We start from the raw sequence: 22863 nt of genomic DNA on the forward strand, positions 1-22863 counted from the left end.
AGCATATTTAATCTAGTTTTAGTGTGCATTAAATTATTTCTTAAATTTCATAAACCAGGTTGTTATGATTTTTTAAATCGAACCCCGTTTGTTTAAATGTTATGGTATAATATTAAAGAAGAAAAAAAATAAAAATATCGTATCTCAAAAACTAATTGAAATATCTTGATGAGATAAAAAGCATTTCAAAGCATATTTAATCTAGTTTTAGTGTGCATTAAATTATTTCTTAAATTTCATAAACCTGGTTGTTATGATTTTTTAAATCGAACCCCGTTTGTTTAAATGTTATGGTATAATATTAAAGAAGAAAAAAAATAAAAAAATCGTATCTCAAAAACTAATTGAAATATCTTGATGAGATAAAAAGCATTTCAAAGCATATTTAATCTAGTTTTAGTGTGCATTAAATTATTTCTTAAATTTCATAAACCTGGTTGTTATGATTTTTTAAATCGAACCCCGTTTGTTTAAATGTTATGGTATAATATTAAAGAAGAAAAAAAATAAAAAAATCGTATCTCAAAAACTAATTGAAATATCTTGATGAGATAAAAAGCATTTTAAAGCATGTTTAATCTAGTTTTAGTGTGCATTAAATTATTTCTTAGATTGCATAAAGCTGGATGTTATGATTCTTTAAATCGAACCCTGTTTGTTTGAATGTTATGGTCTAATATTAAATAAGACGAAAATTAAAACAATTGTATCTCAAAAACTAATTGAAATATCTTGATGAGATAAAAAGCATTTTAAAGCATGTTTAATCTAGTTTTAGTGTGCATTAAATTATTTCTTCGATTTCATAAACCTGGTTGTTATAATTTTTTAAATCGAACCCTGTTTGTTTGAATGTTATGATCTAATATTAGATAAGATAAAATTAAAACAATTGTATCTCAAAAACGATTTGAAATATTGCAATGAAATAAGAAGCATTTTAAAGCACATTTAATCTAGTTTTAGTTTCCATAAACTTGATTGTTATAATTTTTCTGTTAAATCTGTTGAAATATCGAATTGTAATCAAGTCTTTTATTCGGTATTGTGAAGTATTCCTTTTACAATGATACTTCTGCAGATCATTAAATCTTTAATCAGCCAATAAGCAATAAGGTTATTTCTATAAATAGCCTCATTAAAATTCAGACATCTCCGGTTTCACTTTATTGTTTACATTTACTGAAGCAAACCCAAAGTTTAAATAGTTATTTTCAAGTTTAATTTTCGTGTCTAATACACGAAAATTAAAAAAATCTTTTAAAAACAACTTGCAAATTACGTTATAATCGTAATCTATTAATATACTAAAACTCTTTGTTAAAAGAACATCGATTAACAATGTAATACACAATCATGTTCGACGTGCTCAATATTTTATAACCTCGTCACGTATAAAATGATTGTGTGGAGGACTACTGCAAAAGAAAATATCCCTCTTTAAATTCAATCCATGCTCGTGGGATACCCATGTTCATTTTTTCTTATAAAAAAATCACTTTATTATGCATCTTTACAGGTATAAGTTATTTCAAAAGTTTTCTTGTAAACCAAACAATCCGACATTTTCTTATCGCAAGATAAAACCTGGAGCCGTTTTTTTCTGTTTATTCATTGATATCATGGGCGCGTAGAGTAAGTAAATAATTCAGGTAGGAAGTGATAAATTTACGAGAAATTCGTCATTATGAAGTCATATTTGAAAATATACCTTAAAATTAATAACGAGCTATGTAATGAGTTTTTGCGCAAGCGCTATTTTCTTATAAGCAATTAGTATTAATTAAAGTCAATTTACAGGCGCAGATAATTAACCGACCAAAAACCACAAAGCAAAAAGACGGTGGGCGCAGTTGGTTAAGCTACAATTTAACGCTTACCATATAAGAAATAAATTTGCGCAATTCATTTCGATGGCAAAATCAAAATACATTCCAAACAACTAATCAAATAATAAATGATAAATTCTAAGAAAAGCAAACAATGTTTTCGTTACGTGTCGTTTCATACAAACGTATTATCACGTTTCAGCAATAATTTCGATAATGACACAGTCTAGGCGCCAAGTTGTCGTCTGTATTATACTTTATTTTCTATTGTAAGCAACATTCCTCTACTCTCAACGTTTCAAGTTTAGAAAAGGTGTCACGTTACGCACATAATGAATAAAGCCGGATAAAGGTTTGTTTATACTCGGAGTCGGTCACAAGTTAACGTATATCTTTACGGGTGCAAACAAGCGTTTCTAAGTTCAATTATTCAAGACCACAACCTCAACACGCGTTAAATAATGCGAGCTTTGCTGTGGAATTGAGAGAGAGACGAGAACATAGTTGTCCCTGCAGTTATCCTGGCAATAGCGGGATTTGCCAGGACCTCATTTAATTATTCACGCTAGGGCGAGTCGCGAAGACCAACTTTACAAATAGGAATGTCATGGTTTTTGTGTATTCTGTACAAAGTTATGCAAAAATTCTCATCTCAATGAGGTTCTCATTAGAAAGCTTATTCTAAAATTTTATATGCTAATATTAAATAAGGTGGAAATTTTAAAAAATCGTATCTCAAAAACGAATGGAAATATCTTGATGAGACAAAAAGTATTTTAAAGCATATTTAATCTAGTTTTAGTGTCCACTAAATTATTTCTTAGTTTCCATAAACCTCGTTGTTATAATTTTTTAAGTCGAACCCTGATTGTTTGAATGTTGTGGTCTAATCGTTATTATTGATATGATTTCTGTTATTTCTTATGAAATAAAATAGAAATTGGAGAATAAAATTGTTTCTCGTCTCAAGATGCTTAAAGTGTTCTTTAAGTTGTTTATCAATTGAATTGTAAACATTGTATACAAAAAGCCGGCTCGATTCAAACATAACGGTTCTCCAAACAATTTATTCAATCCCGTCTGCCGCTAACGACGCAATTCCTACCAAAAGCCAGCTTGTTACAGTTCGATAACTTGCCACTTAATTGGTGGATGACACGCAAAAATATGTCCACTTGCATAACATGACGGGATTTTGTGATATAAACATCGAGTGGATGTAAAGGTCACGGGGGCGTCTCGTTTTTCTTATTGTCGTCGAAGTCTTGAACGGGTCTCCCAATATGGAAACTTGTTGCCCGTCATTTCCTCGAGACTTTCAATTTCTCGTCCGCGTACCCAATTAACATTTTTATTGCGTCGGAATCGCTGTTTGTGGCCGCAACTATTAATAGAGATTGTTTTCTTATAGAAACCGAGATGGATACTTTTCGATGAAATTTTTCAAATTAATCCCAAACAAATACAAATACATGTACTATTAAATTAAACCGAACCACATTACCCCAGTACGAATAATCGAGTTCCATTTCGGCGGGCAAACATTCATGCCAACGTTGTTCGTCCGTGATAACATTATGATATGTATCGTAACGTATAGCACGGGTTTCATATTATAATTAACTTTGGAATTGAAACATGCACGTTGATTGCGCTACCAAAACTGGAACCATTTCGTCACGGTAATGTTCAATAATGTTCGTTGAGTAGCACCGATTGTTTCAAATCGCCGCCTGACAATCCCACGAGTTCGTTCATGTCGATGTGAAGTGGAGTTAATTCTCGATCACTAAAAGCGAAAACTGTTTGAGAACGTCATTAGCTTTACACGCGTTCAAGGTTGGTTCATGGTTAAAATTTTATAGAAATCGTCCATACTTGTTACTGGTAGCTTTATGAATTAAATATGAGGTTGTGTAATCACTTATGGGTCGTCTAAAAATAGTTCTCTATGATAATGTGTATATAAAATAGTACCTATGTACTGGTTAAAACAAACTTTTTGTTAAAATTAGTGAGAGTTTATTAACAGGATTAAAAAGTTATGTACCGCATTAAACTTAAAAGGTCGAAATCATAAACATTTTACTGAAAATGCCTGTGTATGTGATTTCATCATTTTTATCGATATCTTTTTTTTTTAATCGAGTTCATATTATCACATTCAAGTGCAAAAAAGTGATCCACATTACTACGGATGTTTTGTCCATGGTAGAATGGCAAACAAACAGAACAACAATACAACAGCTCCAGCAGTTTTTTATTAGTTTCATGCGTGCGTATCGGATAACCTCGCTATTCGGTTCCACATCACTGTCGACCGCACACCCAAATCCTATTCAAAACGCCGTATAACACACATCGATCGGAATTTTCGACCGGAGGCAGTTAATTTACTACTAAGAATCGAGAACGTGTCCCCTATGTGACGAAAGTTGGCCGATACTAATTTAGCTGAAGCCAATTAGGGCCAACGCGCTTCGACTAATGCGATAATAAAATATGCTCATTAATCCGAACGGTGCCAAGGCGGAGAAAGATAATTCAGAAGATGCTTTTTAGAAAGGACCATTTTTATTTTATACAACTTGCGTTCGCGTTCACATATTCCAATAATTTACAGTGTGATTTTTTCGTAATTACGTTGCCTTCCAAGGACTACCGCTCGCCACTGCAACTTCACAAAGCCAGTTATAATTTATGTCCCCCTCGTTGTAAGCTACTTAATTTAAGTACCTCACGGCAAAAGACGACGTCGAAGTTTATTTTACTCCCCGAAAATAACGCAGTTTATATAAACTACGTTTCGAAAGTAGTTCTCGTTTAAGTAAATATTTTACGTTTAAATTGGGGAAGAAGTTGTAAGATGTAGTTCAAAAGAAGTTTCTCAAATAAAGTTATTTCGTTTCATTTCGGTAAAAATTTTATAATTAAGTCTGGTTATTACGAAACTTAAAAACAAATTACATGCATCAAAAGGACACAGGATATATCCAAAGAATTTATTTATTTAGTAATGAAACGTTATTGCATTCTAGAAGCTGTATTGACGGGATAAATTACGGTTACATCGATCAAATTTTATCTCTAAAGATCTTTATTGTAGCGCCTCGCCCGCAAACGACCTCGGCTATAACCTGAATTCGAAGCTTTGCTGTATGCAATAGGTATTTGTATGATAAGCTTGTGATGCATTATCTCCCGATTGTACTAATAAAGCCGAGGTTGAATAAGCGTTTATATTCATGATTAAAATTTCTCGGATGTAGTACTTTACCCGAAAGCTGTTTATGTATTAATTATAAAAATTACAAATGTTCCAAACTAGCAGCAGAACAATTATGCAAAATGTTTAACTACAAAAAAAATTTTGTGCAACCGAACGAGAAATGAGTCCATGAAAGTTTTGCAAACATTTTTAAATACACAACACTCCAGCAAAAAATACTGTCAGAACAAAATTTTATAAATGAAAACCGTTTGTTATTGTTTTTGTTATAAAATTTGTTTAGTGAAATTTTTATAATGTAATATGGGAATTTTGGTAAATGGTAAATGGTAAATGGAAATAGAAAGGGAAATGGTATGGTTTTTATTATATACCTTGATTCTGCATACAAATATATGTTGACTTTGATACCTGAGGCATCGTTCACCATTAAAAACTTGTCTTTCAATTTTCAAAGTTATGCCATAATGTTTTAAATGTCGCAAATAAAAATTAAATTGTGTTAAATAACATGATGGTGGTGATAAATTCATCTTTAACAGCCGTGATGAGTTACCATTCGATATCTTATGCCAAAACTCCAAGTTTTCATAGTATGAAGCGACACCACGAAATGTGTAAAATTTAAAATAGGAATTAGTTATTTTAATTAAATTAAATTTCTACTAAGACTCCAAAACGATTTTTTCTTTAATTAAATCTGTTTAGAGGGTTATTCAGAACAGTTTTAACCGAAAAATCGATTTGTTTCTGTTGCGTCGAAGGACGTGTACCACCTGCGCGCCCTACCCCCAGGGTTTGAACGCGAAATACTCCCCGTAATTTCAACGTCCCCCATGTGCGGAGGACGTAATTGGAACTCCGATGACAAATGAAGGTTTGAACAGTTGAATAACACATTTAATTCAGTCGATGATATCATAGCTTTTGTTCCAGCTCGTACTTGATAATTATACAGCTTTGATAACTAGTTTCCATTAAACAAATTGTAATTAAATAAAAATGTAAACAACATCGAGATCTCGATTTTAAAAGCATAAATAATGGTATTCTCGAATATTCGCGTTTATATTCGTTTTTAAGCTCCGCGGAGTCCGATGACACCTTCTCCTACATGAATAATGCAGGCCATAGAGTAACAGGTTTTCTCCGAAACAATCCTAAGAGACCATCCGGCGCTACTTTACATGTTTTCCATTTCTCGAGTTCCAATTCGTCCTTTCCTATTTTACTTCATAGAAATTAAATTTATTTTTTTGTTATAGGAACCTTCGTCATGAGCTGAAAGATGTCCAACACTTTCCCCATCTGTTGCTTCATCTTGGTAACGTTGATCAGATCCACGCTTGAGGATTTAACGCCTCCAGACAATGACTTCCGGTTCACTAGCCCACTCTACAATGTCAGCATTCCGGAAAACAGTGTCCCCAAGACCTACGCTTCGCCGGCTCCTGGTGAAGCCAGGATCGGCATCAAAATGCCGAAGGACGTATACAGAAACGTGCGGTATAAGATAGTGGGTGGTGATTCAGATAAATTTTTTAAAGCAGACCATAAAATAGTTGGTGACTTTTCTTTCTTGTATATTCGGACTCGAAGTGGTAACAGCCACGTATTGAATCGCGAACGTAAAGATAAATACATCCTAGAGGTGCGTGCGACAGCTGTTAAAGGACACAATACTTACGTGCAAACCGACACTTTAGTGGTAGTTACAATTCTTGATACGAACGATCTCAACCCTTTGTTTTATCCGACTGAATACAATGTAACGGTGTTTGAGGACACACCCATTCATCAAAGCATCTTAAAAGTAGTAGCAGAAGACGCCGATTTAGGAAGAAACGGAGAAATTTATTACAGTTTCTTAGAAGATACGGACCAATTCGCGATCCACCCAATAACGGGTGTTATTTCGTTGAGCAGACCATTGAGGTATAATGAGGGACTTTTTCATGATTTAACCGTTCAAGCGCAAGATCGCGGAGCTATTCATCGAACCAGCGCACTTTCTAGAGCCAAAGTCAAGGTTACAGTAAAACAAGTAAACTTTTTAAAACCGGAAATTCGCGTGAGACGACATCCACAGATTGTAGAAAATTCCAACGCCGATATTTACGCCATCGTTAACGTAGTTGATAAGGATACAGGTATTCACGGACAAATAAAAAGTTTGGAAATAGTAGATGGGGATCCGGATGGCCATTTCAGAATTAGACCAACATTCCAAAAAGGGGAGTACAATATCGAGGTATTAAAACTTTTGGATAGGGAGAAAACCCCTCAGGGTTATAATTTACAATTAAGAGCTGTTGACAGAGGAATCCCACCTAAAGAAAGTTATAAATCTGTCCCCGTACAATTATCAGATTTAAACGATAACGCGCCTGTATTTAACAAAGAAATTTATGAGGTGAAAGTACCAGAAACAGCACCCGTAAACACCCCTTTGATAAGACTGAAGGTTTCCGACGCCGACGAAGGTAAAAATGCTCAAGTTTTCTTGGAGATAGTTGGTGGAAATGAAGGAGGAGAGTTCCATATTAACGCCGAAACGGGAATGTTATATACAGCCGTTCCATTAGACGCCGAAACAAAATCGCTTTATAGTTTAACAGTTTCTGCCATCGATCAAGGAAATGTCGCAACCAGAAAGCAATCTTCCGCTAAAATTAAGATATACGTCGAAGACACTAACGACAACGACCCTATTTTCGATAAATCAGAATTAACCGTGTGGATTGACGAAAATATGCCACCCGGAAGCTCAGTTACGACCGTAAGAGCTAAAGATAAAGACCGTGGGGAAAACGCTTATATCTCCTACTTAATTGCAAACTTGGTAAAAGTTCCTTTCGAAGTAGATCATTTTTCAGGAGTTGTAAAAACAACTCAACTCTTAGATTACGAAAGTATGAGACGAGAGTATGTGTTAAGAGTGCGAGCTTCCGATTGGGGACTACCTTATAGAAGACAAACAGAAATGCAACTCACCGTAAAAGTTAAAGACATCAACGATAATCGTCCTCAATTTGAAAAAATCGATTGTACCGGCCACGTGCCGAGATATGCGCCAATCGGTTCAGAAATTATCACTTTATCCGCGATAGATTTCGATTCGGGCAACATCATAAGTTATAGAATAGTTTCGGGAAATGAAGACAACTGTTTTACTATGGATCAAACTTCAGGAACGATTTCCGTTTCTTGCGATCTCGGCGATATTCGAGTTCAAGAAAGAGAATTAAATGTCACGGCAACTGACGGACAACACTTCGCTGACATCGCAAGAGTTCATTTTAAATTGGTTAATACAAAGCGAAGTTTAGCAACTGGGAATTACGACGAAGCCGGGGTTTTTGAATGTAGAGATACGGGAGTTGCGAGACGTTTAACCGAAATATTATCAGCAGCTGAAAACAATAATAAACCACCAGATCAAGAAGAATTTGCGATGATGCCTACACGTTATGGACAGAACGTACACTCTCCGGAATTCGTTGATTTCCCCATTGAAATTAAAGTGAACGAGTCTGTTGCTTTAGGGACAACATTAATAAAGTTAAAAGCTAGGGATAGGGATTTGGGGTACAACGGAAAGCTAATTTATGGAATTAGTGCCGGGGATGAGCACTCGGTGTTTTGTTTAGACATGGATGCAGGTGAACTTAAAGTGATAGGTTATTTGGATCGGGAAAGGGAATCTGAATATCTTTTAAACGTAAGCGTTTATGATTTGGGAAAACCGCAAAAATCAGCTTCGAGAATGTTACCGATTACAGTATTAGATATCAACGATAACGCCCCTAAATTTGAAAAATCTATCGCTAGTTTTAGAGTTACCGAAAATGCACTGAATGGAACCACTATTTTTAAAGCAAACGCAACTGATGCAGATTCCGGAGACAACGCTAAAATAACTTACTCATTAGTTACTGACACCAAGGATTTTGCAGTTGATAAAATAACAGGGGCTTTAACTGTTTCGAACAATTTGGATAGAGAAAGACAGGAAGTGTATGAATTACGTATTAGAGCTACAGATGGTGGTGGAAGAGGATCTGATTATCCTCCATTGTATTCCGAGGCTCTTATAAGAATAACAATAGACGACATCAACGATAATCCACCAAAATTCTCTCTTCCTGCTTATTCTGTTAAAATTCGCGAAGATATCCCAAAAGGAAGTGTTGTAGCCATCGTTTCAGCATCCGATCCAGATTTGGGCCTTGAAGGGGAAATAACCTATTCGCTTGAAGACACCGATAGCGATGGTACATTCAAAATCGACCGATTGTCCGGAACCATTAGAACGACGAAACTGTTGGACTTCGAGGAAAGACAGATGCACAGCTTGATGGTCATTGCCAAAGATAGAGGCAATCCGTCTTTATCTTCGGAAGTGGGTGTTACCGTGGACGTCGTCGACGTGAACGAGAACATGTACGCTCCGCAGTTCAGTGATTTTGTGCTAGAGGGTGCCGTGATGGAGAATAGACCGCCTGGGACCGTCGTCATGACTGTTAACGCGACGGATAACGACCCCCCTGGTGAAGATAGTAGAGTTGAATATTCGATTCGGGGAGGTGATGGTTTAGGAATATTCGTTATTGATAACAATGGTGAGTCGACAAATTTTATCATTAAAATGAACCGTCATAATTTTTATGCATCGAAAGGTTAAAAGCACATTTAATGCAGTAGCATTAAATTATAATATATTTATTGTCCCGTTTCCATTATAAATCTACAGCTTTCAGGCAATAATATAATGCAGTGAACGCTGTTTATGTAATTGCGTTATTGGGTTTGTGCAATATCCAATTTGGTATAACCATTCTCTCGTGTTTTAAAAGCTTTCTCTACATATTACGGTTTCGTTGATTGTTCACGGAGCTATTGCGGCGATTGGCTCAAAACTTATCGCGGTTATTAAGCTGGGAATTGTCTAAGAGTGGTCACGCGAGCTTTTGCACGCCAACTCGCTAATGCAGACATCGTGCAGATGTCTCTGCATTCGTTTAAACCCATCAGTGCAATTGAGAGTTATGCGAGACTTGATGTTTCTTCTACTGGGTGTGAAGTTTGTTTACTGCTAACGCTTTACTCCGTAATGGACCACACGCGGCAACCAATATCTCTTAGTTCTCTCAGCGAGATTTAATAAATTATTATAGAAAGCGATAAAGGTCAGGTTAATAACAATAAAAATCATTTGACCTTTTGAAAATATCGACTTTCTAGTGGGTTTATAGAAGATTTTACGTCTTTTTCTACACGAATATATGTCGGTGCTTATATTAACTTGTCTTTTGGGTAAGTTGGAGTTATTGGCCGAAATAAGAAGGGGGCATTAAAGTGGAATTCACAACGGGGACGTAAACTCGTAGATATCTCACGACCCTTTGTGCGGCTGAGATAACTGGTGGAGTACATTTTTATTGTGCGATATATTTCATAACTTAGGGTTCCCCATAAAACTTAGAAGGTATAAATAATTTATTTTATTTTAGAAAATGTTAAGTTAATTAATTACGTTAAATTATTTATGGTTTAAATGAAAGTTTAAATTAATTGAAAAATTAATTAAAAAGAAATGATTTATAGCTTTAAGGAAATTTTTAAATGTCTCCTTGAGGTGATGCGTAACAATTGGTATGTTAATAATAAAAACATCATGAAAAATAATAGGAATTTCTAATGTGAAAATATAATAGAAAAATAATAGAATTTCAAGGACATTTATAAACAAATGTTTCGATATCTTTTGAACAAATCAAAATATAAAATATTTTAAGATATGACGCATATCTTAAAAGAAAACTAAATCTATACAGATCAAACGCAATATGATACTTTTTGATGGAATTTTAGAAGTTAATAAGCATTTTGTAAATACATATATAGGATGTTAAACTAGATAGTAAGATAACAAGAATAGATAGTTATAGTTCATGGTTAAGGTCACCAGACATAATAAAGCGGATTTTAACTATGTATTTAGTTACACAATTATAAATAATTTACAACACCATTTAGCATTCCATAGAAATTCCATAAAATTTATAGGAGCCTTGAAAGTGCCAATTGAATACAACATTGTTCTGAAGTTGTTCGGTTTCCCCCGAAACGTGTATAATAAACATCAATATCAGAGCGTTCACCTTGAATTGCCTTTTACAGTCCCATTTTATTAGCTACTCGAACAGGGCTTTTTATTGTGGCCATAAACCGGGGGCCGCGGAACACAAACCGACGCTAAAATAGTCGACTATTAATTTTTAACGTCGCTTCCGGTTTGAACTCGCATATTTGATGTCAATCGATTTTCAGAGTTCGCTAGGTTCGTAGTACGCTAACGGTCTTGTGGCTGCTTGTTTATCGCAAACTTTCTGAAGGTATATCTGAAATATTTCATAATCTCGTTTATTTCTTGCATGTTCACGTTATCTCACGTTTTATAATTTTTCCCTTTGAATGAAAGTTTCAACTCGTCGTATATTTATTTCTGAAAAAATATATATGTTGACCCGACTCTAATCAAACGTAGTATATGCTGTGGCTAAACTCAAATCTCAAACTCGTATTTAAAACGCCGTCTGAGTTTGTGGAGAACTGCAGGTAGCAAGGAAGTTGATTAAAAAGTTTGTTTATGAATAGCGGCGGCAGCTGGTCTAGTTTCATTTCAGAGATTCGAGACGACTTGAGGCATTTTTGTACATTTCCCGCCATCCGTTCCATGTTTATTAATGGAGAAGCTATAGAGGGAGGCTGCTGTGGTGGTGTAGGTAATAACGCAAATTTCCATACCCACTTGAAGGTTGCCGCTATTTTGAATAATGCAAATCGTTCGCGAAATTCAACGCTGGTTGCTCGAAAATCGGCCATCCATTTACCTTTTTATCGTTTGTCCAAGAGAATACAGTCAGAATTATTCCCCATAAATTAAACATGGATTATGTAATTTCCATCAAAACTCATCAACACAATTCTTTTATCAGCAGAATAAATTTGATGAAGTATTAAAGTTATATGTAGGTTGAGTGTTGTGGTGTGGTGGTATCGATCGACAAAACTCCGGGATAACCAGCTAATTACGACACGTAACTAGCTAAATATATAGTGTCGAGTTAACTGACCGGTTAATGGCACGTATTAATATCTGGTAGACTTTTATTAATATGTTTCCACAATAATGCTGAAGCCGAAATAATCCAAAGCGGACTAAATTCAATATTCATATCCCAGGTTTATGTTTATTAATTTTCATCATTCCCATATTAACGTACCCATCACTACAGGCAATGTGAAGTTTATAAAATAAAATTATTCGAATCATTCCATGCAATTTATTTTGGCTTTCTAATAAACATTTATATAGATTACAATTTTACAGCTGTTAGAATTGGATAATCCGTAAAGCTCTTTTGATAACATTTCTCTCGGTGAGAAATTCTCTTAAGAACCTCCTCTAGAGACGAAAAGGGAATCTTTATTCGTTCAAAGTCCGGACAGATGGCGGTCATCCTTCAAGTTTATGGGTACCATTTGTCGAGTCTATTAGCTATGCCCACGAATCCGGAGCGTTTTGGCACGCACCGAACTTGAATTTAAAGGGGAGGATTCTTATTAATATTTATTGACGCGCGATAAATAACGGAAGAAGGGTTTCGAGACGCGATCTTGACGCTCGATTCGCGATTTCATAAATAATTCAAAACCTGTAATCTTTTACATATCGTAGCCAGGAGAATTTTTACGTTATATGCGTGTCACGAGTTTTGTATGATTTTCAAAAACTTTCTCTCTCTTAGCGGGTACTACCACGTTCTTCGGGTGAATAATGCGTCCGCGAATCCGACCCCGTCATGTCGCTGAATATGAATCTCTTTATTTATATTCTTGAAACCCCCTCCTTTAGTCTACGTCGCGTCGGAAGGCAAAATGCGGAATTGCTCTTGTTGAATCTTTATTAAAATCCTCTGGAGTAAATAAAGAGAGGAATTCGAGGAGGAGTACCCCTGGGGAAACGCTTTTCTTACCATCCAAGACACATTACGCCCGATTTACCTTCTCAACGTTGGGTTCATAATACCCAGACGAAGCCAAACAGAAACTACGCAATCAACACCGTCGTTCGAAACATATACAGGATCTGGAAGCATTTGCACAAAAGGGTCTCGAGTATTATCCCTAAACTTCTCGGTGCACGCAACAGCTCCCTGACGACCTTCAGGCGAAACCGGAGTTTACATCAACGCGGATTAAAGCTACACCCTGCAACTGATATCTGAATCACGTTACCAATTCACCCTCAAAGCGTTTTCAAACAAAATCGAACACAACCATGTGTTATTATGTACCGCCAATTCTCTAATTTGTAGTTAATTGTAATTAAATCCAACGTATAAAGTAGTAAACAAAACAAAGTTGGTCTTTTCATTATCATGAATGAACTCTTTCGATTTGATTATAAACTCACTTAGTGAGATAACTCCCAGGTCAGGGTATTGAACTTGTTATTGCTATTTATCGATGATATATTGACCTGCTTGCATCGATTCTTTAATTAAAAATATTTTTAAGCAGTTTAACCTTTGTTACTGAAACTTGACTTATCGGTTTTCTTTTTAACCAAGTCAATGGAAATACGATCCCATGTGAAAATATCGCCTTTCAGATTGTAATCTGCACTGATAAGGTAAGGTGCACTGGATTTACCCAACAGAGGGCGGTAGATAGGGCAGCCACCTAAAAACCGATTAAGTTTCGTCGAAGCCAAAACATATCGTATAAGCCCAACGTTATTAGGTCCTTGGACGATAACGTTGGAATTACAGAACATCAACACCTAGTAGGGTCCTATCCAAACCGCCACTTTACGTAACTCTACCCTAATCGCATTAGTCAGTACGATAGATTTGGCAACTTGCGGAACGCACAAGCTGCTGACCTCTGGTGTTGGTTGGGTCCTCGAAAGGCTTGGGCTATTGTGCTGTCGGCCCATTATTTTCTACGAGGAACCCGCCCTCAGGCATGCCGTAATGCAAAATCGCGCCGACCGTTAATGCGCCTTTCAATGTGAAGGCGCAAAAGGGTCGAGAATGGAAGAGGGCATTTAACAACGGGCGCTGGATTATGCGAGTTTAGGCGTAATCGCATTTTTACGAGTCTGCGTCGTAAATCCGCACGGAATTAAATGTACCGCTTCTCAGAAACCGCAAATTGCACGCGACGGATTAAGGCCGCGCTTAATACTTTTATAATTGAAAATTTTTCGTCTTCGGATTACATCTTTGCGTGTTCGCGACAAGAAAGCGAGAACCGTAAGAAAAGTAGAAATCACTTTTTACTTTTTAACTTGGGACACGATGGTTGAGAGTGATAAAATGGATCATCGCCAATTTGAATCATCGATCGATAGTTCTAGTCCAATTGCCGGCAATTTCCGTCCACTTGTGGCTGAGCACGACGATCAACGCGCGCAAATTTGAACAGGCGATGCATTCTTGGTACCGAGCACTCATTAAAAATTGCTGAGAGCGCCAGTACCCTCTATTGACACTCTCTACGACCCTGCCACGCCCGCAGAATTTATAAGCAGGGACGACGACGTTTTACCTCCTTTATCGAGCCGGACGCCTTCGAAAATAGGTTATCTTGTAGACTCCTCACTTTATTCTATTAGTTCTACACTTAAATTCGATATACCAACTTTTCGGGTCGATTCGGCAAAATGCAAACTCGCCGGAGAAATCGTACACAATGTCGCACCATCTGCGGTCGTATGAAGTAAAATCTAAAAGCAATCCAATCCGTTGATATACATGTAAATTTGGTGAACGTGTAAATCAGGCGGTCTATTGAACTGCCGGCAGAGAAATTGTAAACAGCATGCGAAATACGAGAGATTGTGACCTATGGAACGCGTTGGCAGGTCGCAACCAGACACCGAATCGTGTACCGACTTGTTATTCCGCTATGCGACGTTGAATTCTTCGCATATGTAACTCATGCGTAACAGAGACGCTTACCACCGACCGTAATTCATCTCCAGTAACAATAAATACTACCTTTTATTATGTTGAGAGTTAATTTTGTCATTTAGAAATTTCACGCAATAAATTATTTGGGAATATAAATTTAACCAAATAAAATTGGTCGGCAACGTTTACCACTCTGTTAAATTATTTATATGCTACTATTTAATGTTAAAGTTTACCTTTATTGTACACTGTGTTAATTAATTATCGTACCCGACGTCATCATTGCAAGTATGCAACCAATATCACAGTATAATATAATATAATACGCGATTTGCGTATTGCAATACCAATACTGTGATATTGGTTGCATACTTGCAGTGATGACGTCGGGTACGATAATTAATTAACACACTGTATATTTACCTATTTCAATTTAAATCGAGTAAATTTAGATTTTATTTGCAATTATGTGGGTCTTTTATTAATGCGTATAATTTAAATTTTATCCATTTTTAAAGATAATATTTAAAATGAAAATAGCATTTTAATCTTTTCTTGAAAATCATAACACAACAAGAAATTAGGGTAAAACAACACCATCGTATTAGATAGACCGAGGTTCTCCGATGGTATTAATTAATAGGCAAAGTAAGCTAGTGCCGCCGGTACATAACAAGCAGAAAGGGCTGAAGCAAGAAGGGGTCGTTGTTGTTTACGCGAGGACTTGTAATAATAATCGGGGCCTTTGGCAAGGAAGCGTGTATAAACAGATAACCGACGTAAATCCGGAATTAGTCCTACGAGTGCAGCTCTGCGTGGCGAACCCAAATATCGGCAATTTGTCCCATTGAAGGTTCAGTTTCGGATGCGACCTACTAATTACTGGTAGGTACGCAACCGAGTATGGCGCCGTTTCAGTAATTTGGCAGGCAATACTGCTGTTAATTGAAATTTGACGTACAATAGCATCAAGGACGTTTATGTTAATGTTAATAAATTAGATTGCTCCTTTCTCATTGATTCACTATAGTAATATACTATAGACCGCAATTAGACCTATATTAACATATGAAACAGAGACTTGACCAGAAACATCTAAAACAAAAAGAATGCTAGAAAGTACAGAAATTAAAATAGTGCGTAGAATGGTTGGGAAAACATTGATGGACAGAGAATGAATGGATAGATAATATCTATCCTGCAATGTCAGTGTATGGTTTTGAACGAGTCATAAAGAAGCGACTGATTGACTTTCTTGAAAGTGACAACATATTTAGCACCGAACAATACAGTTACCGAAAGCTAAGATCCACATCATCAGCTATTACGGGTCCTTTGAAACTGATAGCAAATGCTTTCAACAAAAAGGAAGAAGCACTAGTCAAATGCTGCGATCTGACAAAGGCTTTTGATTGCGTCTATCACCAGATTCTGCTCGCTAAGCTAGAGTACTACGGTATAAGGGGTACTTCAGTTTCATTCTTCAACATATCTCCAGGAACATCATTCATCGTCATTCCACAGCACCGCATCAAAAGAGCACAACAAAGCACTAATTATATGTGCATAAAATGCATTTTTTATTGAATATTATTATTATTTTTTTGTATTGTTGACTATTATCAATGATTGGATATTGGACTGAAAGAAGAAATGGAATGAGCACATCGAATGACAGAAGAACGAATTGTGAAAATAACACGGGACAAATCACCATTAGGTTGATGAAGCATTGGAAGACCTAGAAAAAGATGATCTAAACTATTAGGGGGCAAAAAAGTAAAGAAAAACTGGCAATTATACCTAAATACAGAAGAAGAAGAATAATATAGTATAATTTATTTTTAAAAAATTATTTTATTTAGGTGATATGGAAACATAAAAATGTCCGTACTTGACTAATGTGGCAAGATTTATAACATGAGCATATGGTTCGTTTGATGTGTCTCTAAAGAAGCAATCTTTTATACAACACGTCCCGATTTTTCAAAAGAACGCAACTAGAAATAGATCGCGTTTCGTGCCGGATGTGTAACTATTAATAAGTAACGCTTTAAAGGATAGATTTAACGAGAAAATCCTAAATTCTCCATCTTTCGATCGCGTCTTTGTTCTTCCATACACGTTTTCCGGTCCATTTTTCACCGGAAAAAGTCGAAATGTATAGAGATGTTCGGCGAGATGAGAGACACTCGGCTTTTTGCGCGCGTGATGAATTTCGTCGACGACTTGACTTATGGATTTTTGAAAATGCCGACGGCGGCCTCGACTTCAGTCTCTTTTTATTGAGCCCCGCGGAGGAATTTCAGATGCGGGGCGGACGCTTTCGCACACTCCGCCGAGCTTTATCGATATTTTATGAAATTTTCATGCGAGCGCCATTTTCTATTTTTGTATATTTTTTTTTTGTTGGGAGACCGTTTTTCCCGTGATATTCACCCATTCTAAATAAAATTCCCGTTTCTCGTCCATTTTATTTTCTTGTACATGTATTTCTTTTTCAACAAAATCTATTAAAAAGACGATCTTACTGATTGCATTTAGAGGATTTACCATCTGTTTCAAAGCGAGACCCTCTCAGAACAACCCCCGGTAAATAATTTAGGTCAGCCTTTTGTTTCCAATTGGAAGACTCGCGCAAAAGGATCGTTTTTCGCACCATTTCACGTAAACGACGACAAATTGAAACTGAAACCGTCGGATTAATATGTTTAGTAATCCTCTTTTATTTGAAAATATTTTAGTGTTCTTTAGCGTTCTTACCGGGAAACAAAAGGAGCTTGTCATTAATGCGAGCGCGACGGCTTTCATGAATAATAGAGTGCGAACAACGCCTCTTGGTGAAAAGGGGTGTTATCTGATGTTTTGGGGTAACAAGAACGCTTCGTATTGATTCAACATTGAAGATGGGATGGAGGACTAATTTCTAGGAGGTCGTTATCTGGACATTTCTGAACTCCTCCGACCCAATTTAGGATGTCCTACTTAGATGATAATCTCGCGTGGAGGAGGCAGTGATTAAATTTCGATTAGCCACCTCAAAGATTAAAGATCTTAAAGGATTGCCGAAGCTGTTCGTTTGGATGGTTTGGAAGAGGAATTAGTGAGAATGCGAAATGAAGAGATCGTTGCAAAGATATCACGAAGCAGACGCATAAATTTGCGTCGACTACTAGGGTAATTTAGGTTAGCAGGAGAAATTCCGGCCACAAATCATAAAATAGACTGTGTAATGACAACAAATACGGCGACGTTCTCACGCGAGAAGGATTACGGGGAGAAAGCCGCCGAATCGGATAGCGGGTAATTGCAGCTGTAACGTTGGTAAGCCCCAAATCCCTCCCATTGTGGGGTACCGCGATTGGCCACGCTTCCGAACTTTTCTGGCGACTGTGTAATCGCCGTTTTACGTGTTTTCGATATCCTTGGTCCTTCCTGGCTTTTCTGCTAGAGGTTAACGCGTTGTTGGCCAACACGAGCACTAAGCACGCGATGTCGGCGTGGTGTGGCGTTGGCATCGAGTACTAATTGCGATTTGTAGTTCACTTAATGCCCCCAAATTACTTTTCGATACCTGATTATGCAGTGCGGCGGACGGCTTTCGAATTATGCAAATGTGGCGCTCATTTATGACTTCAAGGATCTTTTAAAACGGGTTAATATCGGACTCCCGAAGAAGTAGGCACGATATTAAGTTTTACGATTCACTTCGGAATAACAAAAGGCAACACAATGCTACGAAGAAAGGAATTCCATATTCAATGATTCGCTTGCAGAATTAAATTAAGCCTTTTCGCTGGGAAGTTTTATTTTCGAACTTATCTTCAATTATCTTAAAAACGCATTTATTTTCTTTTTAATGAATGCAGGTGTCCAAATCGAGACCAACTTTCACCAACGCAAAGAAATTAAGCACCTCAAAAAATGTATCAATTTGTTACGTAAGAAAGTGATCCTATAAGATATTAACTTGTCTCGCTTTTATTCCGTACACAATTGTCTTGACGGATCGACGACGGTAAATAAACCAGTCCAGAATAAGACTAGACAAAGCGTCACGGCGTCGTTTTACAATGTCGTTTCCGTAGCCACCACCCGATGTCGTAAAGCGTGCCCTCGAAAGGAAAACTCAATATATAACCTCACGAACGGGTCAAAAGTCTTCCAAGTCGATAATTTATTGGGTAAGTCTCGATCTCATCCTTTACAATTCGCGATTTCAATTGAAACGGTTTAGATACGGTCGGTAATGATAGTTTGCGGAGGTATCAGAGTTTAGAAAGGTGTGGGATGTAATGGTAATGGCAGAACGGTTTCTGTTGACAAACTTATCGCTGGAGATGCCGGTAGGAAAACGACGACTCAAAGGATCCAAATCTTTTCCCGCAGGAATTTGCGCTCTGCAAAAATGCCGCTATCCTCTTAAGCCCTTTGTGCGAGGACCGTCGCTAACGGCGTCCAACAAATCAAAAGTGAGAGCAGAAAGGCGGCAAAGCGGAAACGGAGTGGATCGTTATTGGGGTGGGGATTTGGCCCGGACGGTCTTGGAATGCGAGAAATATGGGCCGAACGATTTGTTACGCTCCAACGATGTCAGAAGAAAATTTTTCTATAACAATAAATTGTTTGCGAAATAGGTATTGCTTACTCTACTCATTTTCAAAGTCGAAAACATGGTCACGATCGAAATAATGTTAAAGATTCAATTCATGTGGTTATACAAGTTGATAGGATTGAACTCGATCACGACTATGACTACGCCAGCTATTAGCCGTGCGAGAGCAAATAGCGTAATAATTCCCTGCCCTTCATGGCTAAGCCAGTTCAATTTTAATCTAATCTGGCTTCAAATAGAAATCTAGTGGATTTCGACCAGCGCTCGCCCGCCGCAACCCAATAATATATATCGGCGTTAGCTCGATCCGTGCAAATTCGAAGCAGATTGGTTCCCGACTCGGATAATACCACGGTAAGTCTGTTAGATTACTGGTTCGTACTGCGGGATTGCTATTGCCAAATCGTATTCTATCGTTTTTTTTTTTTAACACTCACAAAATTTAACGAATCTACTGTAGATAGTAGTATTCACCATTTATCGTTCGACTATTCTATGTTTCTAACCAGTATATAGCGCCATCAAAATGGCATTATTGTTTTCTTAATTCTAAATAAATTTTATTAGAGACGTTTTTTGATCCAACCAATAATAGCAATTTCAATATGATTAATGGAAATAGCAAATCCGGTTTATACTGCGACGCACTTTGTCCATGTTTCTTGTTCAAACCTGAATTAGAAAATCATTGATAATATGCAAGTTGTTCAAATTAAGAGGATTGGGGTTTCCATCGCTTTGTAGTAGAGATTTAAGATTATGCATTTGCAATAACCATGGCGCGTAGACCTTGTTACATCCTGTGTAACAAGGTCTACGGCGTCTAGGTCGTGTAATCTCTTTGCCTTTGATACGTATATTGTGGTAGAGTCTATAATTGCCATGCAACGCCGTTTACGTGTACAATTTAATATTGAGTACCGTGGAAACATCCCTAATTGTAATTCCTTGGTATTGAAAACATTGAGTGTGTGCAAATATTTGCACTATCATGAAAACGTACGAGCTACAAAGTAGTGCGAATGAGGAATTGGAGTGGAAATATTCCAGCCTTTGATTTAATTCTGTATTTAAAACCCAACTCTACACAAACTAAAGCAACATAGCCTAATCCAATTCAAGATAATTTTTCTCTTTTCTTATCTTCTATATTTTGTTGTAATTCTTACGATGATTAATATTTATCAAAGCTACACAAAATTGGATTTTTTTCGTAATTTGTACATTGTTCTTACTTTTGTCTCTTGGGGTTGTTTCTGCTTTCTATGGAATGACTTACGGCAGGGGTTATACCGGTCGATCCTGTTGGGCTTCATTGACGTTTAGCAAAATTGATGGCCTAGCAAATCGGCGATCCATTATCTTTTATACCTATAGGGTTCATCCGCTCCATCCGTCAATATCCTTTCTCGGGGAAGAAAAAAAATTACGACGGTGCCGTCCAGACCGTTGAACAAACCATTTCATTTCTAACCGAATAGTAGCGGCGTGCCCAATTAAGTTTAGAGCAACACGTGCGCGTGTCGACGTGCCCAAGTTTGGGGAATTCTGCAATTTGCAGAGTAGTTTACTTGACGCCGCGCAAGTTTTAATTCGTTTAGGCTAATTCCTAAGTGCTCCACGCTTCAGCAATCCCAGGAAATGGGAAGTCAAAATTTGTATGTTGAGCGATGAACTTGGCGGAAGTGGATTCGCGATTGGAGAAGTTGTGTTTTCCATATTTTCCGAAACTCCTAATCTTCTGTTGGCGACAACGTAAAATGATGGAGCCTCTGGGAAACTGTTGCCGATCCGTTGGATTATTTTATCGACGTTATTTACCGCTTCTAATAATTCACCTGTCTACCTCGCTTCGCGCGATTCTGTCATCCCCACTTGAAATGTACACAACCGGGTAGTGGAAGTATGAATAGTTTAGGTGCAATTTATATCCAAATGCTGACGGAAACTTTATCTCCGGTTTTATTATTTTTTTGTTTACTTTATTCAATAATTCTTTATATAGGGAATAAAAACTGTCAGAGATTCGTGCATCGTCGCTTCCCATAAGTAAAGTACTAATTTCCGTCTACTTTATTTAGTGTATGGGTTGTCAGTTGGCTTACCTCCAAGCTTCACGATTAATTATGTAACCAGTGACGGGGATTAAAACAGGGTCCAAGTGAATCATTGCTTCCCACAAAATTTCCTTATTCTATTGTATAGTATACGAGAAACGCCCTTGGAGAAAACTTTTCAAATAATCTAGCCCACAACTGTCCTCTACTTCCTCCCCCAAAAAAGGCACGCGTTCGGAGTATTACAAAAGTAGAAATAACGATTGTCGTGCAATTCCCCATCATTCCTGCAAACTTCGTCATTCTCATAAGTTTCGGGGGCGAGTTGAACTCGCTTCGAGACCGATAGACACAAATTCGCTCTGGTACAAGTAGCCGAAGTTGCGAACTTGCTCGGGCCAGTTTCTCGAATAATGGCGGACGCGGTATTTCAACTGTAGAATTACGGAATTAATTCTGGAAGACAAATTTCGCGACCGAGTTTGCCGTCTTTGGGAATTAGACCAGATACCAATTAAGTCTAGTTAAAATTCCCGTCGATAAACAACTCCTCTTCGCCTAACTTCAACAACTATTACTATAAGATGCAAGAGCAACACCATTTAACCTGAACCATGTTGATCTCCGTTTTCGGAATTTACGCTTTACCTGGTAACTTTTCGCATCAGGATTTTAATGGAGAAGAGAGTAATTAAACTTTACCCTTTAACTAGTAATTCCAAGGCTTTTTTTTTAATTTTAACCTACCAAAGTCGTCTTTTTCTATTTAATTTAGAAGACAATGTTCGTCAATAACTCAACGCAATATCCTCTCGAGCAAGACTTCATTTCCTACCGGTTTATATTGACACTGGACTCATCGCGAGCTGCAGTTACATTCTTTAATATACAGCTGTAATAAACTTGAAATTATCAACGGAAATTCTCGGAAGCTCTTAATTAAAAATTGAGACGTAAAATTCCCTTGTAAATCGAAATAATAACTTCCCTTCTAAAATAGGTCATCTCCCTTACGCTAAACCTTGCGAAGAGAAATGGAACCATCCTCCGTAGAAATCATTTTATATCCTTCCTTCTGAGTTATCGGTCTTCCCCGGTAACAAATGCGGCGTGTTTATGATTCTGCCAGCTCCAAGCAGCAAATTGT

At 37.1% G+C, this 22863-nt stretch overlaps 1 protein-coding gene across 9 annotated transcripts in view; it reads left to right on the top strand.

Annotated features, from left to right (window-relative positions):
- LOC111428465 (FAT atypical cadherin kugelei) overlaps positions 1-22863 on the top strand; it is a 107321-nt gene that overhangs the window by 35816 nt on the left and 48642 nt on the right. For all 9 annotated transcript variants that reach the window (XR_002708069.2, XM_071199189.1, XM_023063984.2 and 6 more), the window contains one exon: positions 6324-9680. Coding sequence is in view for 8 of the 9 variants with exons in the window: in XM_071199189.1 (XP_071055290.1) it covers positions 6347-9680 (3334 nt within the window). In the remaining variant the exon portion in view is untranslated. The remainder of the gene's footprint in view (positions 1-6323; positions 9681-22863) is intronic.

This window comes from Onthophagus taurus, chromosome 10, assembly GCF_036711975.1.
Source record: "Onthophagus taurus isolate NC chromosome 10, IU_Otau_3.0, whole genome shotgun sequence".
NCBI classification, from domain to species: Eukaryota; Metazoa; Arthropoda; class Insecta; order Coleoptera; family Scarabaeidae; genus Onthophagus; species Onthophagus taurus.